Genomic DNA, 21,655 nt, shown 5'->3' on the forward strand with positions numbered 1-21,655 from the left:
TCTTAACTGGTCTTAAGACTTAATTTCTGTAATGGAATCAGAAGGCTTTCTTGTCCAGTATTGATTTTTTTTTTTATGGTTTGAATCATATGAAATGCTTGCTAGCTAGACTGCTGCTTCAGCCCTACCATATTAGAGCAGGTCACTAATGTGCTGTAGAAACCAATTTTTATCTTCACCATCTGGTGTTCTGGTTTTTTTTTTCCTCTTGAAAAGGAAGATAAGACACACTCGCTGGAGGCTATTACTGTGTCTCTGTTCCAGAGGTGAAACTTAACAGGAAATCTGGCATATGTTGGCTCTGAATTCTGCACATTAATACAGATTTGAACACAGTTGCTGGCTGATAGGTGGTCCCACTCCAGCTGCTAAGGAGGTAATGCGCAGTAATGGAAGCAGAACTGGAACATAAAGTTTTGCAAAGTGCTCTGAAAAAGGGCTGCTGCCTTTCATAGTCTTGTTCTTTGGGAATAGGAAGCTTTTGCTAATTGCTCATAGGACTTAACAAAAGGATAGAAATGGATGAGACAATGAGAAGCTTGTATTAGAGATGGACAGGAGTGAAGAGAAGAAAATTTCCTGAGCCATCTTCAAGGTGAGCATTCATGTGAGGGGAACAAGGTCAATAAGATATTGGGCTCTTATACTGAGGAGGTTTTTTTTTTTTGTTTGTTTGTTTAAAACAGAAAAAGAATTGAATGGAGTCTGTTTGGCATTTCATAGATAATGCTCACGTGCAAGGCTGTACCTAAGCTTTAACACCTCACTTTCACGCTGTAATTGTTACCAGGATTTCTGAGAAGCGGGACAGAGATCTTCTGCTGAGATTTTGTTTAGTCAGTTCAGCTCTGAGCAGACCTGTGCCTGGGTCTGCACTGTGTGGACATGCGCCTGGCCTCAGTAAGTGATAGAGGCAGGTGGCAATGGGTCAGATCCATTTGATAACAGGCTCCAGATAAATTTGCATATGTACTGCTGTCTACTTTTGAGTTTGACTTGTCTTTGATTACAAAGCTGTGTGTGCTCACTCTGGCCCCTTGGAGGTGGCATGAGCCGCCAAATTTCTGTATCACACAGGTGTGAAATGCTGTTTTGCTTTTTACACTGTTTCAAAGAAGAGCTACGTGTGGGCTCCACCTGTCTGTACTGCCCGGATCTACTCGCAGAAGTTATTGCGGTTTTATCTGGGTTTTGCATTCGTTTCCTAATGTGTGAATGATGATGGACCTTCTGATGGGCTTCAGCCCTTCAGAGCTGTGCAGCTCGGGGGTCTCGCTAGTGTTCTCCACAGCCACCCGTGCCGGGGCAGAGCCAAACCTTGGCCGCGGGGAGGAAACCACGTCCTGGCGAGCTGTCCCGGGCCAGGTGCGGGCGGGGCCGGGCGGGTTGAGGCCGGCGGGGCGGGCCGGCTCTGGCGGCGGCGCTGGCGCTGCTCCGTGCGCTGCGGGGCTGCCGGGCTCAGCCCTGCCGCCGAGAGCGGGGCCGGGGCGGTGCGGGGCCGGCGGTGCGAGCGCTGTTACTGCCGGCTGGACGGGCTCCGGGCGGAATGCGCCTTCGCTCCAGGAGTCGGGCTGGCAACACTTCTTCAGTGCTGTAAAACTCTCCGCGGTGTAGCAGAGCCCCGGGCGCGCCCCGCGCCGTGCTGGTGAGCGGAGCGGGCAGCGCCCGGAGCCCGGCGGGGCAGCGCCCGGAGCCAGCCCGAGCCCGGCGGGGCAGTGCCCGGAGCCCGGCGGGGCAGCGCCCGGAGCCAGCCCGAGCCCGGCGGGGCAGCGCCCGGAGCCAGCCCGAGCCCGGCGGGGCAGCGCCCGGAGCCAGCCCGAGCCCGGCGGGGCAGCCGCTCCGTCCCGGACAGACGTCGCGGTGCGTGCGGACACGGACACACGCGTTCAGAACACACACGTGAGTTTCCGAGCATTCGAGACCCCCTTTGCACACCCCGGGGTGCCCCGGGACCCTGTCCTGCTGGGGCGCGGGCAGCTCGTACGGGGTGCGGGGGACGGCAAAGGGTCTTAAGTGGTTTTTTGATACGGTGTTTTCTTAATCTGTGCAGTACACCGAAAAAATACACTGCGTTATTTTGCATTCTTTCCCTTAAGGAAACAAAGTCGGGGCCGGGAGGAATGGGAGAGGAAGGAGAACAGACCTAAGAACATGGTCTCTGGAAACACAAGGGCACAAAACTTCTATCTGTGATATTGTACTTAGGTCTGTTCTCCTACCTGTGATATGAGTCTAGAAAAAGACATTTCTTGTTGCAGACTGGTAAGCTGCATTGCTGTAGCTTTGTTCTTTAAGCTATGCTCTGTGTGTGGTTTCTTGCATGTTCTTATGGTCTTCTAAAAAGTGTGGTAGAAAGTACAACTCAAATCCAGTTATATGGTGAGAAATCTGATTTCATTAAGCTCATCTCTGTGCTGAAAATTAAACTAAAAGCAAACAAATCCAGCAGCCCCACAAACCAAATCTGCATCATCAGTAAAGAAGCAGCAGTTCCTACCACCATGCAAAGCTGAGAGATGTATTTAGGTTTTTTTTCAGAATGCTAGGTGAAAGTTTCAGCCAAGTTAGATTGGCTGTGTCCTTATCCTCCTGTGCTATTCCTTTTAGGAATGTCTTCTGGCATAGGCTTTATGCTATCACATAATGAAATAAAATCTCTGAAGTATATGATTTGATGCTGTAGAAAATGTATTTTTCTTGGGTATTAGTCTTCAAGACTGACATACCTGAATTCTACTATTATGCCATTAGACCAACTTCTATGTCTTGAGCAAATACATCTTGGAGTGTGCCATTTCTAACAGCTCCACTGACACCTTTGCTTGTGAACCCAGGCTCTGAATCTCTTAACAGATCAGATGCAGTCAAGTGACTTGTTTTAATCAGCTGTGATGTGATTTAGGTCCTCATCAGTATGTCCTGAAAATAAACAGTAAATTTGTCTTGTTTGGGACTGTGCTGGAATAGTCTGTATCTGCATTCTGTAGGTTTTGTGAAAGAAAACTGATTTGTTGAATGGTAAAATGGAAGTGGTAGTGATCAGTGAGAGGACCTGGAAGTTCTGCAGAAATGGGAAACTTACTTTAGAAGCAGAACAGGTATTTTCTTCTAGCCATGTTTCACAATGTATAGGCTGTTTGAATGACTTTTAAATACTTTAAATGCTGTGTCTGTTTCCGCATTATAGGATGACCTGCCAGCTCCTTCCAGAACCACACTTAAAGGAGACTAAATGAAGGCTTTGCAGCAAAGTTTTTAGTTTGAACTCCATATATAGATCTAGTAAACCATAATTTCAGAAGGTCTTAAATTACCAAAGTCTGAAGTCTAAACTTGTGGTAACTTAGTGAGTTACTTGCTATCTGTCCCTGACAAATTTCTGCAATGTATCAGAGCTTTCAGACAATTTAGGGCATTAGAGCAGCTTTGTACAAAAGGGATTTCAGGAGCTGGAGCCTGAGCTTTGCAATGCCTCGGTGCAGGTGCCCCTGTATCTCTGTGTCACAGTTCAGCTGTCAGTGTCAGCCTGCAGCAGTTTGCAGAGGAGCAGCACTGTCACTTACAGGCACAGGGTGACTCTTGTGTGCCCTGACAGTGATTATTAAGCCTCTTATCTGACTGTGTGTGCAGGGCACTGTGGTTCGTGGCTGGTGGTACTACTTGCTCTCTCTGCAACTTTAAATATTTAGTCTTGAGGTTTTACATTTTTGGTAGGTTTAATACTTTTCTTGAGGCTCTCTGTTTGTACCATACAGCATTGGTCTTTTATGCAGGATGTATAAGTAAAACCTTAAATGTTTCTACCACAGATGCTTAAGAGTTACCAAAGAATCCTCTTCATTCCTTTTGCCCCACTCCCTTCCCAGTCCAAAAGATGACACCACAGAAATGGACTATTACTGGAAATATCCAGAACCATGGCGGAAGTAGGAGTGCTGCTGTACTTTCCATAAGTTAACATTATGTCAGTGAAACAGGCTTGGAGAGAAAATGGATGTGGCACTTTGCTCTCCTTAGTCTAAAAGGTAGAGACCAAGACCAAGGTAGTGGGATAATGCTGCTTGGGAGTGATTGATTTGAGTTCAGCAAGTTATCTGAACTTGGAGATACTACAGTTAAAGAAAAAAAAATTAGAGCCAAACAAGACCACAAGTAGATTCCCTTACTAATAAGGAAGTTCTCTGGTTAAAAAACTAATTCATTTGGCCTCATGGTTTTTTAGTCATAACTTTTTTTTTTTTTTTTTCAATTTGTAAAGCTACATTTTAAAAAATGTTTTTGAAAAATTACATTCTCAGGTCCTTGAAGTGTACCATGTACCATGCTGTTTCAAGTACAGGCAGTGCCTGCACAATTTCTGCAATAAACAAAATGTAAAACAGTTGCATTTCTGAGATAATTTGTCTCTGTAAGACCTGCTAAATGAATGTTCGCTTCAATTGCATCCTCTAGTAGTACCAGATTTAAAAAAAAGCTTTAGTTTAGATATATTTGTATGCATAATGTTGTGTTCTCTATGTGCTTCCATTCAGTTTGTTTCTCTAAATTGATTTTGGTTATAATATCAATAAACTATTAAAGACAATTAAAAGTGGACCAGAGCACTTAGCTCACAAAACTCTTCCTTACAGTTACATATTAACATTTTTGGCTTCTGCTGTGTTACACGCCCTTTTCTGCACTGGTATTTCTTTCTAAACTGAGGTAACCTGGATGGGTTTCTTGGGTTACTGTGCAATCACTGGGTTGTGTTTTCCTCCGTGGCCATACATGTAGCAGGGTGTGGAGGGGAACAAGGAACCAATTCCCATTCTGAACTGGTACTGCTGCTGTGTACAGCTCTGGCTGCCCAGCACCCTGGCTTCCTTCTGCCTGTGCCTTCCTCTGGGCAATAAGGTGAGCGAGAGCTTTTCAGCAATGAGAAAAGCAAAAGCAGCAGGGGTGGTTTATCCAGAAGAGGATGGGACAGGGGGTGTCTGTGTCTGCCTGTGGCACAGGGTGTGGGCAGACAAATGTGCTGTGGGGAGCCCTGGCAGGGGCTGCAAGCCTCCAGACACTCCTTTTGTGGTGCTCTACAAGAGCCATCTGCAGCTTGTAGGGTAGATTAAAAAAGCTGAAGGAATATGTGCAAGTAGGCAATTGCAGCTGCTATTTCTCTGCAGTGACAGTCTGAATGTGAAGAGAGTATTTCACAGTATGCCACCTGTGCCTGTGGTCATTGTGATAAACTCAGCTTTCTGCAGAGCAACTTCTGTAATAAGTTTCAAGATCTCTTAGAGATCTGTGTTTAATACCTGGTCTTTGCTAATGGAGAGGGGAGCCAGGAGGCCAAGTGCTCAGGCAGAGCTGGCAGGCTGCCTGCTTTGCAGGCTGAGCCTGGGCACAGCTCGCTCCTCTGCGCCATCTCACAGCCCTGCCCGGGCTGCACTGGCTCTGTGACCTCTGCTGTTCCACAGTGCATCCATTTGGGGGTTGAGCCACCCTGAAATTCTGCACAGAAATTCCTGTGCCAGCTCAGCAAACCAGGCTGGTGCTGTGCCTGGGCACACACCCTCCCTCTCCCCTGAGATGGCTTTCTGCCCTGCCCAAGGGCTTCTCCACTATTGTCCTCCCTGCAGGCTCAGGTTTGCTCTCAGGACCTTTCAGTCCATCTCTAAAGCTGGCTTGAATCCTCTCCCTGTGGCTTTCTGTGCCACCCCAGGCCTGTCTGCTCCCTCCCTCTTGCATTTATACAGAAACAGGGCAGAAGCCATCAAAGTCCCCCAGATGATGCCAGCCCTTCAATAAAGTTGTAGCCAATGTATTGAAACATCTTGGTTTTTAATGGACAGGGAAGAAAACCATGGGAGTGCGCCTTGAATTACATTATGGCTTGAAGGCTAAATTTTATAATGACTTTATCATTAAAATACTATTTGTGTTTTCCTTCAGAAATGTTTGCATTAATTATGAGTAACTCAACTTAGAGCTGATTTACAGGCAAAATTTAATTTTTACTCAAAATTACTTAAAGCTAATTTTAATCACAGTTTCAATCAGCAAAATCCTTGACTTAAATAACTGATATTAAATTTCATTATAGATATACAGATTTTCAGTGAATTCATTGAAGCAAACAAGATTTCAACTGAATAACAACCATTAAAGCATGCTAGCTTGCAACTAGCCAAACCTTTTGTTGAAAATATTATCTAGGTGATGTTTTATTTCACTAACTGTTTATTCTGGTAGCTAGTGTAATAATGTAATTCCTACATACTCATGCAAATTCTTGGCTTTTATTTAAACAACAGTGAAGAACATATTCTGACTTGGTAGGAGTTATACTGTCATAGAGGAATTTATAAACAATTAAAATATACATCTGTCATTGAGACAAATAATGTTCAAGATGTTATATATTGGGAAGAATTCTTAAACTGTGCTTTTAAGTTTGAAGTTTAGATAAAATCCCAAATCCTTTGAGATTTTTTGGAACAGAGGATTTTTCCCACTCAAAAAAGAGAAAAAGGTTGAATGTTTACTCTAGAGTGGTAGAGGAAAATGCAGTTCATAGTCCATCACTTTGTGATCTTTGTGGCTACTATTGGTTGAAATGAGGTAATTAAATAAGTTCAAATGAGGGAAAGAACCTTTTAGACAAGGGTATGTTTTTGGCACTTGACAAGTTTCGATGTATTTGCCTGCAAGTAAAAGAGCAAGCTGTTAGCTCAACTCACCTGTAGAATATGCAGTATGTGATAACAGCTGGAGACCTGCATGATGGGATAGGAAACACCAACTGGTGTAGAACAGGTGAATAGAGATTGTCTGCTGTCCTTTCTCATAAAAAACCCAAGAACTATCAAGCTTGGGAGAGCCAATTTCAAAGCAAAATAAGGCAATTCTTCTTTAAGTAAGTAGCACAACAGGGGAACTCTCTGCTGCAGTCTCTGGGTGACTGTCTTGCCTTTTTAAGTCTGGACTGACAAGTGTAGCTATTTCTCTACTAAATTTGATCAGTATTTTGCCTGAATACTCAAATTCTTGTGTACTTAATAAACAGATCTGAAATACGTAATATTTAAGGATTATTTTTAACAAAGGGTTATATTTAAGGTTTATTTTTTTCTTCTTAAGGTTAAACCTGCCCCAATTAAGATAAACATCTCTGATTTGGCTGCAGAAGAGAAGACCTGGAGGAGAAAGTGCTGCCAGGACATGTCACATGCCAGGAACTCTGGGATATGCTATCCCATGTCTCGTGCCTGCTGTGGACTGGGGCAGGAGCACTGAGGATTCAGCTGCATAGCTGTGTCAGGGCTGTACAGCTCCGCTGACAGCAGGCTCGTTCTGCTGGAGGACTTCAGAGAAAGGTGTGAAGAAACCTTGCCCTGTCTGCAAGGCCTCTGGTGTTGCAAGTGCTTTTTTTGCACAGAGGCAGCCAAGTGCTGCATCTCCACTTCGAGGGACTGGGATGTGAACTTGCTCCAGTTCAGCTTCTGCTTTGGTGCAGCTTCCATTTGGAAATCTCCAGAATCTGCCCTGTGACTCTGAGACCTCAGCTGGATGCTTTTATACTTCTTCTCATCTTACCTCAATACCTCAAGACATCTCTTTCAAAATCATTTGTCGTTTGAGCTCTGCTGTGTGACAGTAAGTGTTCATAATGTAATTATTTCAGTGGAGAATTATGGATGTGTGAATTAATGTTTTTTTCTTTGGTTACTACTTCAAATAAGGATGGGACCTCATAAAACTGAAGTATTTAGAATAAATTCATAGTTGATATTTTGGATTTCTTTAAGTTTTTAAGCAGATGAGGTGCAAAAAGCATCTGTAGATTTCTTTACTCTCCTGTCACTGCAAGCAAGAGATTCATCTGTTGAGATGATTACACAGTAAGATACAACATGTTGAGAAAACCTTCCCTGTAATTTTCACAGTTTTGGCTTTTTTTTTTTTTCTTCCATTCTTTCCCAAAATGCTGCTTCTATTTGCAGGCATTTGGGCTGTTCTATAAAAGCCTAATGTCAAGCTCAGTGAGTCCTTTTCTGCCTTGGTGTGTTAGAGCAGAGGCTTCTCTGCTGGCAGGGTTCCCAGCACCGGGCTACTCGAGCAGCTGTTGTCTGCAGCTCCTCAGGGACTTCGGGTCACTTGCAGACTGAATCTGATTTTTGAGTAGCTCCTAGGTGAGAATGGGGGGTGTGCTGACTGCCCAGCTCCCCCTTGTTCCTGTGAACAGGGAGCAGTGGGCGTTGAATTCCTGTTGACTCATTGCAGCGGATCTGCATTGCTGAGGCTTTTTTATTTTTAGATGCAGGGATGCTCTATAATATTTCAGCACAAGGGATGATTTCCTTGTTTCCTTCCACTTCTTGTCCTTAAGTAGCTGTTCTTAGTTCTGACTATGTGTTTAAATTTGATGCTTTAAGTAACATAGTCTTTTGTAAGAAAAAAGTGGCTGGCCAGGTTCTTGAGGGTAATAAAATGGACAACAATGTCAAGTGGTGTGCTTTCATGTCGACTACTAGGTGAGAATTAACAAAAATCAAGGAAAAAAGGCTAAGGAGCTAGTTCAGAAAAATGGAATATTAAAAAAGATAAACTTCTTGGAAATATAATTATGCAATAGTGTAATTTGATTTAAAATTACTGTAAATATTGCATGAAATAACACAGGTAACATAACACAAATGACAAAAGATGGACCTTTTTACTTCAAAGCTTGGAAGGAACCTTTAATGTGGTGCATTAACCAGCTTGCTGGGGATTGTTTAATTTGCTTCTCAGTCCCTGGGGGGATGAGATTTAACTGTAAAATAACCACAGGGTAATAATAGACTAAATGAAGCTGATGATTATCAGTCAACAATTTTAGCTGCAGAGATGGAAAGCCTATGTTTTTTAAATTGTTTCTGCCTGCAATAACCACCTCTTCTAAGTTTTTTGTTGGTTGCCACTCTGTATAATATCTGGTGTGATTAGGATCTTGTGCTGTGGCTGTGTTCCTGGGTTTTGCTAAAACTGTACAATATCTCTTAATGAACTGTTAAAACCCTTCTTCAGACACTGACAGTGAATGTGAGGGCTGGTGATGATCTGACACAAACTCTCCCTTCTGTGCTCTGAGACCCTGCATGGGGTCCAGCAGCCATGAGTAACTGCTGTCAGATCTCCTCTGTAAATTAGTCCAGGTTCAGTTTGGTTCATAAAAAAGGCAGTAAAATTGCCAAAGCAGCTGGCATTGACCTCCCCAGAGTAGCACAAGTGTGATGTAATCTAGAACTTGGACTCCCTCTCCATCATCAGGTTTAATAGCCCTGTGTCCAAAGTAGTGCTGAGTGGGTATGAGAAATAAACCCCAGCACTACTGCTGTTCCTGGGGCTTTTTTAACCTGTGGTTGGGTAGGGAACCCTACCTAGGGAACCTGGATTTTGGTTTTAGAGATAACTGGACTGTGTGGTGCTTGAGAGCCCAGTAAAATGAGAATAGTCAAATATCTAGAATATATTTTTCCCTTTTCAGCACATTTACTGAAGTCCTCTAATAGTAAATAATAGATATGCACTCAGAATATATATGCCTGTAGTATCTTATAGACATACATTTTCACATTTATTAATATATAATTGAAAAACCAAAATATATTTTTCTCTGTAATGGGCCTTTTATTGCTTAGTCAGTAAAGTGGAAGGGTTATGATTTATGCTTCCCTATCCCAACTGGCTACACTGAGAAATGGAAATAATGATGGGGCTGTGGCTCAAACATGGGATTTCACAGCAAGAATGGCTTGGCTGTTGCTCAGATTTTCTCCATGATCTCCAGAAAGTAATTTTTTAAATTTCCACTTTGTTGCTTGTACAGTATGACTGCGAGTGCAAAAGAGCTGTGCTGGAATTTTTTAAGTAGGAAAATCTTTTTAAATTCCTGATTCATTCAAGCATCATGCACTGTGGTCCTCCAGAGTATCTTCTGTGCCGACTGTGTACAGTTTGAGTTTTTACTTAAGGCCTCCAAGTATGCACCCTCTCGTGTCCTTGTCACAATCCCTTGTGCCCAAAAAGGAAGGTATTGATTGAAGCAAGGACTATTTGCTGATTGTTAATCTTCCTTCTTTTCCCCTGCCACCCTCCCCAGGATGCAGGGGCTTTGATCCAGGATGAACGAATGCTACTATGACAAGCGCATGGACTTTTTCTACAACAGGACAAAGACAGACACGGCGGATGAGTGGACAGGACCGCAGCTCATCGGTGTTCTATGCTTTGGCACCTTTTTCTGCCTCTTCATTTTTATTTCAAATTCATTGGTCATAGCAGCTGTGGTGAAGAACAAGAGGTTTCATTTTCCCTTTTACTATCTTCTGGCCAACTTAGCAGCCGCAGACTTTTTTGCTGGAATCGCCTACGTGTTCCTGATGTTCAACACGGGCCCGGTGTCCAAGACGCTGACGGTGAACCGCTGGTTTCTGCGCCAGGGGCTGCTGGACACCAGCCTGACAGCGTCCCTGGTGAACCTGCTGGTCATCGCCGTGGAGCGCCACATGTCCATCATGCGCATGAAGATCCACAGCAACCTCACCAAGAAGAGAGTCACCTTCTTGATTATATCCATTTGGGCCATTGCTATTTTCATGGGTGCTGTCCCGACCCTGGGCTGGAACTGCCTCTGTGACATTACTGTCTGCTCCTCCCTGGCACCCATTTACAGCAGAAGCTACCTGGTGTTCTGGAGTGTCTTAAACCTGGTCGTCTTCTTCATCATGGTGGTGGTTTACATAAGAATCTACATGTACGTCCAGAGGAAAACCAACGTCCTGTCCTCACACACCAGCGGGTCCATCAGCCGGAGGAGAACCCCAGTGAAGCTCATGAAGACTGTCATGACTGTCCTAGGTAAGAGACTACAAACCATGCTGGGCAAGCTGGCAGTGCCAGTGAATTGGTTTGTGTTGTTTTTTTTTAGTGTTTATTTGAAACAAACCAACAAAAAACTCCACAAAAAAATGCTCAACCCTCCTAACACAAAGAAACCTGACTGAACTTTTAAGTGCTGGAGGCATCTAGACTTCTGTGTGCTTTAGACACTGAAAGAGCTGTTGCACAGTGCAGAAACATGAGATAGAGGACTGGTCAACACATAGTTGAAAAGTGTAGGTGGCCTTGTTACAAAACACAAATTTTGAAGGTAAAGGTTTTTGTCTGTTTTTTTCCTTTTTTTTTTTAGCAGAAAGATCCAAAATCACTTTGGAGAAAAGCTTGTGAAAGTTTATAGTTACTTAGTTGAACATTTTCAAAATAATGGTTTTTTAATATTTGCACAAGGCCATGAGCACTAATGTGGGGTGTCAGTAGTTTTCTTTGCACATCTTCCTCTTGGCTGTTTCCTGGGCATGAAAAATTCTTCCCCCTGGACATGCACCTTCCCTGGGGAAAGGAGAGCATGGCTGGTGGGTCTGTGACTTTGATAGAGGTTTGCTTTTCAAGGAAGGATTCACCTTCATTCTGTGGATATTGCATGGTGCAAAATACTTTTAGATAATGATGGTACATTCTAGCCTTAGATCTCTAAATCATAACATGAGATTTGCCCTGGGTCCTAGCCTAAAGACATTGTTGGTACTTGAGCAGCTCAGATCACTTCATCAGGGAATTGTGATGTAGTGCACATTAAATTAGAGATGAACAGACCAGGTGACAGATCCTTGGAACAAATACCAGCTGTAGCAGTAAATTTTCTCCAGACTTACTTGAATCTGAACAAGATGTGTCCTGGAAACCAAAAGTCATGTCAGCAGGGCTCCAGGTGGAACTGGGGGTACACTGAGACATTTGTGAAGCTGGGCTCAGGTGGTGGTGGACTCTAAACCCACAAATATGGCTTTACTGCTCTAACAGCTGTTCTGAGGTTGGATGAGCCAATGCAGCAGAGCTGGAGCTTTTGGGAAAGCTGGTGGTCATGTATACCTGGGGCACAGGTGTGTCATACTGCAGCAGGGTAGTATTAGAGAGCTCTGGGAGAAAAGTGTAATTTTCATGAAGACAGGTCTTGCCAGGGTAGGAAGTTCAAGTTGAGGACACTTTCTTGCCCTTGCAGTTTTTGGGTGCTGTTTGCACAGTCTGGTATCTGATTTTATTGGTTTTTTTTTCTAAAATAATAGTGCTGTGCTGCATAACACCTTTGTCTACCAAATGATGTCTCAAAGAGCTTCAGAAGCTGAAATCCATTAAACTTCACAGTGCCTGACCTTGTAAAAGAAAGTGGACTGGTAGTTCAAGCATGTACAAGGTTCTCACTTCGGTGTCTTCTGGAGCTGGCTTGTCTGCTGCCAGAGCCTTTTCCTTCTAAATCATCCCCCAACTGTTCTTTTTTGGGAGTCAGTTTGCTGGTTGTTCCTGTCCCTCTGCCCTTGACTTGCAGGAGCAAGATTTGATCTTTTGCCCCACCTAAGGTCCTGTGCAGTGAAACCTAAACCATCCACCTGCAAGGAGAAAATCCCTGCAGAAAAACTGAAATTGCTCCAAAGATGATCCTGCCCTAATGCATAGGGATGAGTAGACTGCAGTTAACTGCTGCACTGGAAAGAGACAGAAAACAGAGCACTTTTGAAAAGCAGTTCTCTGAGCACTTCTGTTGAAGGCAGGACTGCACCCTGCAGCCGGTGTGGGAGCTGGAGGGACAGGGATGGTGGCTGCCATTCCCTCATCCCTCAAGGTCCTTCAGCCTGAGGCAAGCCTTCAGTGTTCTCTGTGACCATGCTGCTGTATGGAAATAACCCCCCCTTAAAATCTCATTTTGAACTAGATATTTTTTCCCTAGGGAGTGGGGCCTTAGGACTATGGGTTGATTTGAAGTCCAGCATTAGCTTCCTCTTACTCACAGCATCTGGCTTTTCAGCCATGAAATTGAACTATAATTCAAGCAGAACATTTAATGTTATTGTGTGCTGGACCAGGCAAATTTAACTTAGCTTCAGTGCTGCTTTAGAGATCCTAATTTGGTATATTTACTTTGTCAGTCAGAAACAAAATTGAAACACAGCCTGCTTCCAAAGAAGTTAAATTAGTGCTGGTGCTGCTGGGTGTACATTCTACTTCAAGATCATGGGTCAGAGGAGAAGTATCTTGCCACGTTCCTTCATATCAGTTCTCCAAATTTTGACTCTGAGGGGCTATTTATAACCATTTATTTCCAAGAATGAGAACTTATTTTTTTCAAACAGTTTGAAATGTGCTCTCCTGGCCAAGTCATTCCAGCACTGTGTGAAAAATGCATTAAAAACCAAATAGCTTGTTTTCTGGACTTTCCAATTACTAGGAGTCACCAAGTGACCAAAGTGATTCTTCCAAAATTCTGCTTATAACCACTGATGGAAGAGCCTACAGCTGTATGCAGCATGTGGGTTTTGCCCAAAGCAGTTATTTTATATGTTTTTTTGCTGAAACATCTGAAAATGCTTTGGAGTACACACCTGATACCATCTTAAAAGCCCATTCCAAGATGCTGTGCTGTATAATGCATAATAATCCCCAGCATTCTTGTTTATGTGCTCTAGTGCTTTCATGGGAGATTCAGGACAAAGTCCCTCTCCTCTGCTGCTGTGTGGAAGGAGGCTGTGTAGCCGGGTACTGCTGGTGTGCTGCTCCTCCCAGCTTCCTGGGCTGGCTGCCCTTCCAGCACAACATCCCTGTCCTCTCTTGGTGTTCTCCTCCTGTGGCCCTACAGTTGAGAGTTGGGGGAATTGACATTTTTAGGGTCATTTCATGGATTCCTGGTGACCACAGCTTGTGGAGGCTTTTTGCACCATCATTTAGGCTTGGAGGGTCCCTTCCAGAGGCTGGGAGTCACACCTCTGTCATCTGTACATTCCTGCCATAAGCCCTAAAATAGTCTATCGTGGCACAGGAGTAAGGCTTTCCCTTTGGCATGCTGAACCACAGGATATTATCTAGTTGAAACTGGAAGACGTGAAACCAAGGTAAAAGGGCTAAAATCCTCCTGGGCTGACCTTGTGTCATAATCCCAGCTCAGCCTGTGACTGTATCTTTGAAGAAGAGTGGCTGCAAGTGTGTGGGTATGTGATTTTCAGGTGGTTGTGTATGTGGTAGCTCCTCTGAACCTGGCAGTGAGAATCCTGCTGAAATAGCAGCTTTGGAGGGGATGATTTTCAGTTTCAGTGAATTTATAGTTTAATTGGTAACTTGCTGTTTTAACTTGGGCGCACATGTGGCGTTGGCATCTGGAACCTACTGCACTTTTTTTCTCTCAGTGTTGGCATGCTCAGGGACAGCCTTGATGTGCAGGAGTTTATGAAATGATGCTGTTGAAGCAACAGTAGTGCTTCCAGATCCACAGGAATTAATTTTTAAACAGAGATGATGTAATCTACAAGAAATCCCATGGTTAAATCTAATGGAAAATCCTCAAACTAACCTTAAGGCACTGTGATCTCCCATAATCTGGTGAAGAGACTCCAAGTTGTTCTAATCTATGTGGCAGTCAGGCTGTATTTCATGTCACTTTTGTGAATTTTAATGAGTCCCAGAAGTTAAATTACTTTTGGAGTGTGTCACTTCATCTGGGAGGGGAGCTCCTATGGGATAAATATTCTGCAAACAAGAAAATTGCTGAAGGGCTGAGACTAAGCTATATTTTTATGCTTAACCATGGCTCCCTCTGAAAGCTTGGTGGTAAAAATAACAAAATCTGAGCAAGGCTGCAAGTCTGAGACATGCTTCACTTTCATCTCTGTGGTGCTAAGAGCAAAATGAGTTTTTGATGGAGTCAAAGCAGCAGCCCCAAGAAGGCATTATCCAGTAACTTGGACACTGTTACTGCATTGCCCTGTCCTTGTTTTCAGTCGTGGGAAATGTGTGGAGACATGCCTGCAGGTGTCTTTTATCTTCCCTTATTTTTGAAACCTTTTAGGATTTTGCTTGTATAGATAGACCGGGATACATCCTATGAGTTTGTGGACTGCTCCTTCTTGCAATCTGGGGTTCTGCTTGAAGGAGAGATTTCTGTGCCTTTTGTTAAATGTGCCTTTTGGGGTCTCTTTCCTCTCATGCTGACTTCCATAAAAGAGTGGTTGCACTTGCACTCTTTATGCTACAAGTGGTCAAAATGCTTTCAGTGTCTGTTCTAAGGAAGGTTTGTTACCATCTCAGTTTCTGCATGGACCTGGTGGATTGGCAGCTTTGCCAGCAATCCTTGTTAGTGAAAGCTCTGTGTCTGAACACTTGTTGAGACACTTAACCAGGCACAGTATTGTCTGGGTGGTTGGGTTACAGCACTTGTTATAACTGATGGGATTTGCTGGTGAGCCCCAGGACAGCAATTCTGTGCAGTGTTTTGTCCATTGCAGATGATAAGAGAGAGCTGGTGCCCTGCTCACCACTGCTTAGTCAGCATGCAGGAGCCAAACCAGTGTGTAGTACAGAGACTGACCAGGGAAAACAAGTGTTGTGGTAGCAGCATGCAGCTCCCAATGCCAGTGGGCAATGGAGGAATGTTACTGATGCTAACCAGTATCTCAGAACTAACACCATGAAATTAGCACTTAGCATCACAAAAATCTTGGTACAGCAGAGCAGAAAATTCAGTTTCTGAAGCAAGTGGTGTCTTGCCTTTCTGTCCAGTACTGCCTAGAACAGAGTAAATCAGCTGAATTTTGTCTGTAGTCCAGCAGCAAAAGGTTGCAGCAAGATGCAAAATACCTTGTCCTGGATACATTTTTCAGCAATGCTAGTGCTTGCTGAATCACACCAATCCCTTTAACATACCAGAATGGCCTGCCTGTCAATGGGCAGTGTCCTCTCCAGCCCTTGCTGGGGAGGTGTCGGTGCTGCTGGCCCCAGCCCGAGTGTGCAGCGCTGCTGGAGGGTGCCTGGGTGTGCTGGGCACTGCCTCTGGCACTGCCTGCCTCCTGCTGCGGGCCAGGCTCCCTCCCCCTGCTGGCTTCCACAGCTTGGATATGGGACTATCAGCAGCTTTGAAAACATGAGGTGGACTTGCTTGTTCTACCAAAATTGTTGAACAGATATCCACATCCCCGGAGAGCTTTTTAGGCATGTAGATGATATTATTTGTTGAATTACTTTTTTTCTAAGCTCCCAAATGGGGGAACTCTGCTGTGATAAGTGGTTGGAATTTCCTTGGTACATTGTTCAAACTGTGACTGCTGGGCAGAGTTGTAATTTTCTATTTCTGTATGTCAGACAGCAATTGTGGCTTGTGCTAAGTTAGTATTATCATGCACATGGCTACTCCTTGCCTGGGCTCTGGGTGAGGGATCATGGGGTGCAGTGCAGCAGGGACACCAAGGGCCAGATGGGGCAGCCCAGGGCCCCTCTCCAGCTTGTGGCTGAGGCTGCATTTGGTAGAAGTGTTACCCCTGCTCACCCTCACTTACGGTGTGGGTGTGCAGGAACTTGGGAAGGTGCAAATGCAATATTGAGCTGCTTTCTAAGCTGTGGTTTTAATGTTTTCTTTGTGCTGTGTTCAGACTAAGATCTCTTCTACCTCATTCTCCCTTTAATTTTTTTTGCCTCTCTTGCAGAGTTTTCTCTTCCCACCACTATGTGCTTACTTCCTCATACTTTTTCTGTTTTGCTTTTGGTATTTTTTTTTCCCCACCCCTTCATTTCCTTGCCCTAACTGCTACATCCTTCACTTTACCTTCACCAATTTTTCTATTTGTTTCCTCCTCTCTTTTCCTGTGTAACTAATTTTTTTCCTGCAGCTGAATTACTGTGTCTCAGCATGCAGAGCCTGGGAGGGAGCAGTGGAAGGACTGAGCAGGGAGCCCACAGTGCTCGTGTGTTGTAGGGAGTGGCACATCCTACATTAGCTGTGGGTTTCCTCCCAGGACATGTGTAAATTATGTGACACCTGTCTTATTAATTGGCACTGCAGAGCCAGCTATGGGGCGGCAGGAGTCTTGTCTCTTTAGATCATATTATGGCAGTGGTGGAAGTGAACCAAGTGATATCTTCTCCTCCAGTGCATGAAAGAGATGAACAGAGGAAATGTGCTTCAGTGCTTTTAAATGCTCCAGAGCTCTTGTTTATTTATCAGCATGGATAAATCATTATTGTGATGACCTTTTTCCATGTGTGTTTGAGCTGATGCTGTCAGCACCTCAGATTTTTGTTCCCTGCAGTCTTCTGAGAGCTGCCCTTCCTCCTGCTCAGGGCTTGGCACAGAAGCTGTAGCAGATATAATCTTGCTACTGTCATTAGAATTTTGTCCTCTCCTGCTTTTCTAATTTTTGTGTAGAATTTTGACAAACTTAATAATCTTGTAAGACATTAAACACTCCAAAACCCTAGAAGTGTGAAGTCAGATTTGTTTTTCTTTTTATTGTCTGCTATATTTCTAGGTGCCTTTGTTGTCTGCTGGACCCCTGGCCTGGTTGTCTTATTGCTGGATGGACTGAACTGTACTGATTGTGGGATTCAGCATGTTAAAAGGTGGTTTCTTCTCCTGGCCCTGCTGAACTCTGTCATGAATCCAATAATTTATTCATACAAAGATGATGAGATGTGGGCTACCATGAAAAGGATGATTTGCTGCTCCTCTGAGGATAAGAGCCAGGAGAGACGCTCGTCTCGCATCCCCTCGACAGTTCTCTGCAGGAGCACGGATATCTCAGGCCACTACATTGAGGATGGCATCATTCAAGGGACAATTTGTGGAAAAGGAGATCTTGGTGACAAAGGAAACTCCTGAGCTATGCAAGGGACTGGCTTGGCTGGAAAAGGAGAGGGGGAAGGGAGAGGTTTTGTAAGAGGAGATCGACTGGCAAAGCTAGTAAACAATATATCCACTTTGTTCCAGAGCCTCAACTCCAGTGTTAACAAAAGTTCTTATAAATAATTGCCTGATGGAAAAACACTTTGTAATGAAGAAAACTTTCTGTACTGCCATCCTTTTTGTCTTTCAAGTACATGAAATTGTTTTTTCATGTGAATGGAATAAATACCTCTCAGAGACTTCTTGTGCATGGAAACAAAATGTCAGCAATGTAAAGAGACCCTCCTTAAGCTCCTACAGAGAGAAGAAGCCTGCCTGACAGTGCAGGTTTGGCATTCATTGAGTATTTATGCTATGAATAGTTTCTGTGCATCTCGAGGAGGATTGCAGGCTTGGTTGGACAGAATTGTGACCTGTTTTCTTGGTTTGTGAATTTCATGAAATAGTTAATGCTTTCCTCTTCTCTTCCTCCTCCTTATCTTGCTTTCAAAATAGGTAGTTTGATAGTTTATTAAAGCTATGCCAGAAACCTGGCTGTGATGGGAGAGCCAGACCAGGCATCAGTGTGTGTGAGTGTCTGACCACGGACTGTCAGGATTGAGAGTACAGAAAGCACAAAAGCCATTATTTCTTCTACAGTGGGGTGAGTGCTGCAGGCAAAGACAGTGCACTCTCTGCTGCTGTTGTGTAGGCAGGCATTGAGGGTGGATTAACAGAAAAACAGCGAGGCTGTGTTCATTATGCTCATTTCTTACTTCCCTAGATAACATCAAATATGTGTGTGCTTGCTCCTCTTTACCTGCTGTGCCACTGAGAGAAATGACATCCAAAACTCTGGTTTACAAGGAACTTTAAAGGGAAGTTTAAATACCCATATTTAAAATAGAAATTAATTTACAGGCAAAAAAAGCCTGAAATCAATTTACTCCCCTACCCTAGTACAGGACGCGTTGATTGTCAGGCCTTGTCTGGAGCACATTTAACCTCTGATTTGCAAACAGATCTAACTGGAACAGGTACCTGGGGAAGGGGCCATGAAACAGCGAGCCATGGAGGGCTTTCAGCATCGTGACTGATCAAATCTAGGGCTGATGCAGCCACAACCCAAACAGCTGGAGTTTGACTTATGGACTACGCTCTAACAGAGGGCGCAGCAACGCCAAGCTCTACGGTAAACTTCTTCTATTTAAACTTTTAAATTAAAAACTGTATTGTAGGTTTCTCAGTACTCTAAAAGGCTGGTTCATGGTGTCTGGTTTCAACAGCAGTGAACTCCCTGTTGCCATTTTAACTTCACGAGGAGTTTCCAGTGTTGTCTCCTTGAGAAAGTCTGATCCCTCGTATCAAAGCAGGTTACCACAACCAGAGGTCACTTTGAAAAGTTTTGGAAGTTTTGGCCACTTGGAATTATCAGAGAACAACATGAAGAGCCAACACCAAGGACATATTTTATGAAGCTGAAAGATAAAGTTCAGCTGCAGATTGGACAAATTCTTCCTTTGGTGCCACTTGCATATGGATAACTGGACTGTGTTGGTCAAAACAGAACCAGCCCTTGGCTCAAAGGCTGAGCAGGGGATTTGCAGAATGCACTGGGGGACTTCACAGCAGCCTTTAGCATTTCTTGCAAACACAGTAAGGCCCTGTTCAGAGAGCTCTCCCATAACATGCTCATCCCCTCCCATCTTGTAGGGATGTGGCCCAGTATTCAAGGTAGATGCTGTATTTGAGCGACGCTAGAAATGTTTACACGTTTTGCTATTATAATGCAATTTTTTGTGCAAATACTACTTCACTGCTTGGTGTTCTGAAAAGCGTGTAAAGTGGTGCTCTGTAGAGGCGGTGGTGTGGTGGGTTGTGCCTGGCTGGAGACCAGGTGCCCACCAAAGCTGCTCCATCACTCCTCTCCTCAGCTGGACAGGGGAGAGAAAATAAAAGGCTCATGGGTCAAGGTAAGGACAGGGAGAGACTGATGACCAATTATAGACTTGACTTGGATTAAAATTAAGTTATTACCAATCACATCAGGGTAGGATAATGGGAAATAAACCCAGATCTTAATACTTTTCTCCCATCCTCTGTTTTTCTTGGCCTTAGTTATACTCCTGATTTTCTCTATTTCCATTCCACAGTGGTGCAGGGGGACAGGGAATGTGGTTCGTTCATCAGTTGTTGTCACTCCTTCCTCCTCATGGTGAGGTTTCCTCAAACTCTTCCCCCCTCCTTTATGGGGTCCCTCCCACAGGAGACAGTTCTCCTCAAATTTCTCCAACAGCAGGGTTCCCCATGGAGTCACTAGCCAGCAAACCTGCTCCAGCACGAGCTTTCCACGTGCTCACAGCCCCCTCTGGGCATTCCCCTTCTCCTGCATGGGATCCTCCACAGGCTGCAGGTAGATCTTTGCTCCACATGGGCCTCCATGGGCTGCAGGGGAAGCTCAGCTCTGGTGCCTGGGGCACCTCCTGCCCACCTTGGTGTTGGCACAGTTGTTTCTCTCACAAATTCTCACTCTCCTCTCCAGCTGCAGTTGCACAGGTTTTTTTCACCCATCTTAGATAGGTTATCCCAGATCTGCTTCCACTGCTGCTGATGGACTCAGCTTTGGACAGGGGTGGGTCTGTCCTGGAGCCAGCTGGCATTGGCTCTGTCAGACACTGGGAAGTGTCTGGTGTCTTCTCACAGAAGCCGCCCCTGTTTCCCACGCCGCTATGGAAACCTTGCCCTGCAAACCCAGCCCAGGGGCCTTGCTGGGTGCCCAGCACGCAGGCACCTTGTCCCTGCAGCTATGCACAGTTGGTCTGAGCTAGCCTGGAGCTCTGTATGCAAACCTAACAGAAAATAAAATGGTACTTCAAAATGAAAGTCTTGTTTTGCCTCCTGTTTGAATGGTGATTGAACAACGACGGGGAAATGTTGTTTCATGTTACTGTGGCTCCAGGGTGGGGCTTGGGGCTGTTCTAATAAATTTTTCCTATTTACTAGCAGTACTGGCCAGTGTATTGCTTGGTTGAATCAGGCCCTGAAGAGAGCTTGGATGAAGATCTTGAGCATCTGCAGCAGGAGAAAAAACATTAGATCTCTCCTGCAGAGCTGGGGATTTAGGATGCAAAATAACTACCTGTGGATGATATTTCAAGGTAAGCAGGAAAAGGTGACATCTGCGAAGGTAAAGGACTTAGTTTGGGTTTTTTTACAGCACTTCATACTTCATCCAGTGGACTCCTGATCTGAGTTAAGGTCTAAAGTCTATTCTGCTACAAGTAAGTGGGAGAGTTTGAGGTCTCTTATCCTTTCTGTTGTTTAATTAAATAAAAAAAAAAGAAAAATACCCTCAAAAGCCTGCAAACTGGTACTTGGAGAATGGTACTATTTGCAGTGACATGCCCTTTGTTGCTGCAGAATGCTTTCCTTGGAGCTGCTACCTCATGGTCTACTGCTATAAATTGCAATGTGACATGACTGGAAAAGGAAACTGATGTTGCATCAAACTTTCCTATGAACTGCTACAGCACAGGCTGTAGTTTCCAATATCAAACTGTCTAAACATCTACCTACTCACAGAGCAGGGAATTCCTTATTAACTCCATAAACATTTGTCAGAATAGTTTGTCTCAAGGAAACCATTAAAGCATTATTTACACTTGAGTAGGAAAAAAAAAAATTAAAAGAATGAAGGGCAGTTGGTGAAGGCAAGTTCTGCAGGGTTCCCTTTTTCCCCTTTTCACTAATACCCCAAAATATCTGTATCACTTTGCATGTGCCTGCTCCTATTTGTATAAGTACATTCTGCTGGAGAAGGCTTTAGGGGCAACACTCACAGAAACCCCAGGACATTAGTTCATAGGAGGCAGAGGAAGGAAAGGGAAGAATTACCATTAAGCCAGATAGTTACGAGATTCTGCATGTTCCTGGTGG

The 21,655-nt window shown here is 44.2% G+C and overlaps 1 protein-coding gene across 1 annotated transcript; it reads left to right on the forward strand.

The window, feature by feature from the left end:
• Window positions 1-1,760: 1,760 nt before the first annotated feature.
• LPAR3 (lysophosphatidic acid receptor 3) lies at window positions 1,761-17,982 on the forward strand. Its single transcript, XM_064428444.1, has 4 exons — window positions 1,761-1,899; window positions 7,120-7,635; window positions 10,124-10,881; window positions 17,367-17,982. The coding sequence occupies exons 3-4, from the start codon at window positions 10,146-10,148 to the stop codon at window positions 17,714-17,716; spliced, it is 1,086 nt and encodes a 361-aa protein (XP_064284514.1). The 5' UTR covers window positions 1,761-1,899; window positions 7,120-7,635; window positions 10,124-10,145; the 3' UTR covers window positions 17,717-17,982.
• Window positions 17,983-21,655: the final 3,673 nt, after the last annotated feature.

This window comes from Passer domesticus, chromosome 7, assembly GCF_036417665.1.
Source record: "Passer domesticus isolate bPasDom1 chromosome 7, bPasDom1.hap1, whole genome shotgun sequence".
Classification (NCBI taxonomy): Eukaryota; Metazoa; Chordata; class Aves; order Passeriformes; family Passeridae; genus Passer; species Passer domesticus.